This window comes from Cyprinodon variegatus, unplaced genomic scaffold (assembly GCF_000732505.1).
Source record: "Cyprinodon variegatus isolate N-32 unplaced genomic scaffold, C_variegatus-1.0 Scaffold88, whole genome shotgun sequence".
NCBI lineage: Eukaryota > Metazoa > Chordata > Actinopteri > Cyprinodontiformes > Cyprinodontidae > Cyprinodon > Cyprinodon variegatus.
In genome coordinates this window covers 498,224-499,797 of record NW_015150541.1, presented here as the reverse complement: position 1 = coordinate 499,797, position 1,574 = coordinate 498,224, and the positions used below count along the sequence as shown (strand labels likewise).

At 35.1% G+C, this 1,574-nt stretch overlaps 1 protein-coding gene across 1 annotated transcript in view; it reads left to right on the top strand.

Annotated features, from left to right (window-relative positions):
* Positions 1-1,574, top strand: part of idi1 (isopentenyl-diphosphate delta isomerase 1) — an 11,213-nt gene that overhangs the window by 3,534 nt on the left and 6,105 nt on the right. Inside the window, exon 2 of the mRNA XM_015373566.1 lies at positions 562-707. Coding sequence (XP_015229052.1) covers positions 562-707 — 146 coding nt within the window. The remainder of the gene's footprint in view (positions 1-561; positions 708-1,574) is intronic.

The window sequence follows — 1,574 nt, the reverse complement described above, 5'->3', positions numbered from 1 at the left end:
ATAGCTGAATTGAGAAACAAATAAAATAAAATAACGGGAAAATACAGAGGACATGATGTGGTGTTCTCAATGCTGGTTACGGGGCTGGGGGTGGCCAATGCAGCCCCTTAATTGGCTTGAATTAATGTTTTGTTTATGACAATTTCATTTTTTTTTCACCATATGGACCCTATGGGCTTCCATAGATCAGTGACATCAGTTTATCACTTTTTCTTCTTAGACGTGTACTTATAACTGATAAAATGATAAATGTGATATATGATGATAAAAATGATTATTTTACAGCTTTTTTTCACTGCTATTTAAATTAAGGTCACTTCCTAGAGAGAATAATTGAAATAAAAGCTCGTTTTTAAAAGCAGTATATGCCATTTGTATGTTATATTATGAGATTTAGGTAAGAGAGATAAAAATAATCAGATTTTTAAGCTATAAAGCAGCACTTTCTCTACATTAAAGCCGCGTTGGCCCGGGCAGTAGATCCATTCCCAGTGATTCCTTTCCGTGTTTTAGCATTAGCCTTGCGCTTCTTCCTCGTGATTGGTTTTGTGTTTTGGTCAGGCCATGGCCCCAGCGGTGTGGGCGGTGCTCCGGGGGTTAACCCGGCAGGGAGTCGCCGTGCTGAAAACAAACGCACCTGCTAGCAGCCGAGTGGTTTTACCGAAGCAGAGGCCTTCTGTAACAAGCTGCTATAGACTGATATCCAGGTAAGTCAGAGCTGCTATAAAAGATGATTATTATTTTCTTAATAGGAAGGAATTAACTCCTTTTTTTTTTACCTTTTATATATAGCTTTGTTTATGTGCTGTATGGAAACAATGATATCAGTCTGCTGTCTAAAAGCATTTTATTGCTTTGATGTTAAACTGTTAAAGTTAAAGGTTTCATAAAACAATAGCATTCACGGTTTTGTATCAAATAAGTCTGAATGGTTCAGTTTACTTTTAAAGTTTAGGACAAACCTCCCCAAAGTCAGTCCTGTAGGTTTTAGAGGTTTTTCTGCTCCAGCACAGCTGATTTTAATTTAAAGCTGATTAAAAGGATTTTGCTGAACTGTAGTCATCAGAATCAGCTGTGCTAAAGCAGGGAAACCTCTAAAACCTGCAGGACAGACCGACTTTGCTTATATCAATATAAAAATAGGAAAACGAAGCCTCATGTGATTATGTCACCACCTACTGGTGGAGTGCAGAACTACAGTTTGTAATATAACTTTATTTTTTTTTGTTATAAGTTCATTTGAAATTGTTAATGTTTGGTCTGTATGATAAAATCTTTAGAAAGTTTTTTTTTTCGTAAAATGTCTTAGAAGAGAACAATAACTTTTAGGTTAACAGTTTTTTTTTTTGCCATTTTAGGGCAATAAGCTAATTAAGCAGACCGTGAAAGTTTGTGCAAATGATGAGAAAATGAAAGGTGTTAGTCATTTTTATTTAAAGATAATAGTTTTTTTTCACAGTTTGTGGTTTTAATGAGGTTGGAAGTTATGTGTTCAACCAATCTTTTGGTTAAACCCACCAATCTATGTTTTTGTGTTTTTACCAATCTATATTAGATACTGTATACTAGATGTG